The following is a 1,168-nucleotide window of genomic DNA, read 5'->3' as shown; positions in this document are numbered from 1 at the left end:
TTTTATCTCATTTTATGGATTCACTTTTAATCTTTAATCCTTTGTGTTGCCTCTATCCTGTTGCAGCTTACTTCTGTTTTCTTTATTTTTCACATGTACGGCACTAAATTGTTTTGCCAATGAAATATATGATCTAAATAAACTTGTATTGCCTTTATAAATATATTTTAATCTTGTTTCTCTTTACACTGAGGGCAGCATGCCTACTGTCACCTAAAATGATCTCGGAAGGTCACAGCTGCAAGGACACTGTGTCTGGATGGAGATGGGAGCGTCTCTGTGTGTATTTGTTGCTGCACAAAATGCTTTAGAGAAATCTTTCTCCCCAGGGCCCAGTGAATGGCTTGAGGGCTCCGGTTGACAACACTGATAACCAACATCAGCTGCACAGCCAATAAACCCAAAGCATTATGCAGGCACATAAACACACACACACAGTTGGATGCCCAGATTCAGGCACAGTGTGTGAATTTCGAAGAGGTGGAGGGAGAAACAGATGTCATGCTGAAGCTGGGAGGATCCTCATGCTGAGTCCTCTAGGCAAACACACACAGAAACAAACAGAAGAGCTCTGCAGAGAACAGAAACTCTCAGACTCCGTCTCCCCTTTGATGTCAGGCCAACATGTGGCAGAAAGACAAAGGAGGAATCTGTGTGATTCAGAAAAACAAAGAAAGACCTGCTCGGCAAACTCAACGAACCAAAGTGCTGCTAGAGGAGAGGAATATATGCTATTTAGAAAACATGGCTGACACATATAGGAGGCCACTTGATCATGTTGATCATTGATCCATGCTCAGTTTGTATGTGATACCAACTATATAAAACATGTTCCATCACTTACCTTCCTTAGTAGGTTGCAGATCCTCTCAATGTTTCGCAGTCTCTCTCTCTGCAAAAACAACAGTACGGATGTTAAGATTCGCTTTCACTTGATGTTATTGAGCTACAGAAACAAAAAAAAAAGGCAAGTGATATATCTACCATGTAAAGAAACCTTACAGAAGGCTGGTTGTCATTTATTAACCAAAAATCACCAAAAAAAAACACCATATTTTACCAATAAAAATAACCAGAAAACGTACACTGAATGTAAAATGCAATAAGACTCCGTAATATTAAATCAGCAAAGGAAACATTTTCAGATACAGAAGAAATGATGTAGTGT

The 1,168-nt window shown here is 39.6% G+C and overlaps 1 protein-coding gene across 4 annotated transcripts in view; it reads right to left on the bottom strand.

The window, feature by feature from the left end:
• The window catches only part of LOC107095392 (protein cornichon homolog 3-like), a 119,539-nt gene that overhangs the window by 62,462 nt on the left and 55,909 nt on the right, over positions 1 to 1,168 (bottom strand). For all 4 annotated transcript variants that reach the window (XR_001481739.1, XM_015391471.1, XM_015391469.1 and 1 more), the window contains exon 3: positions 845 to 892. Coding sequence is in view for 3 of the 4 variants with exons in the window: in XM_015391471.1 (XP_015246957.1) it covers positions 845 to 892 (48 nt within the window). In the remaining variant the exon portion in view is untranslated. The remainder of the gene's footprint in view (positions 1 to 844; positions 893 to 1,168) is intronic.

This window comes from Cyprinodon variegatus, unplaced genomic scaffold (assembly GCF_000732505.1).
Source record: "Cyprinodon variegatus isolate N-32 unplaced genomic scaffold, C_variegatus-1.0 Scaffold543, whole genome shotgun sequence".
In the NCBI taxonomy this organism is placed as follows: domain Eukaryota; kingdom Metazoa; phylum Chordata; class Actinopteri; order Cyprinodontiformes; family Cyprinodontidae; genus Cyprinodon; species Cyprinodon variegatus.
The sequence above is the reverse complement of the archived record's forward strand: the minus strand, read 5'-3'. Positions and strand labels throughout refer to the sequence as shown.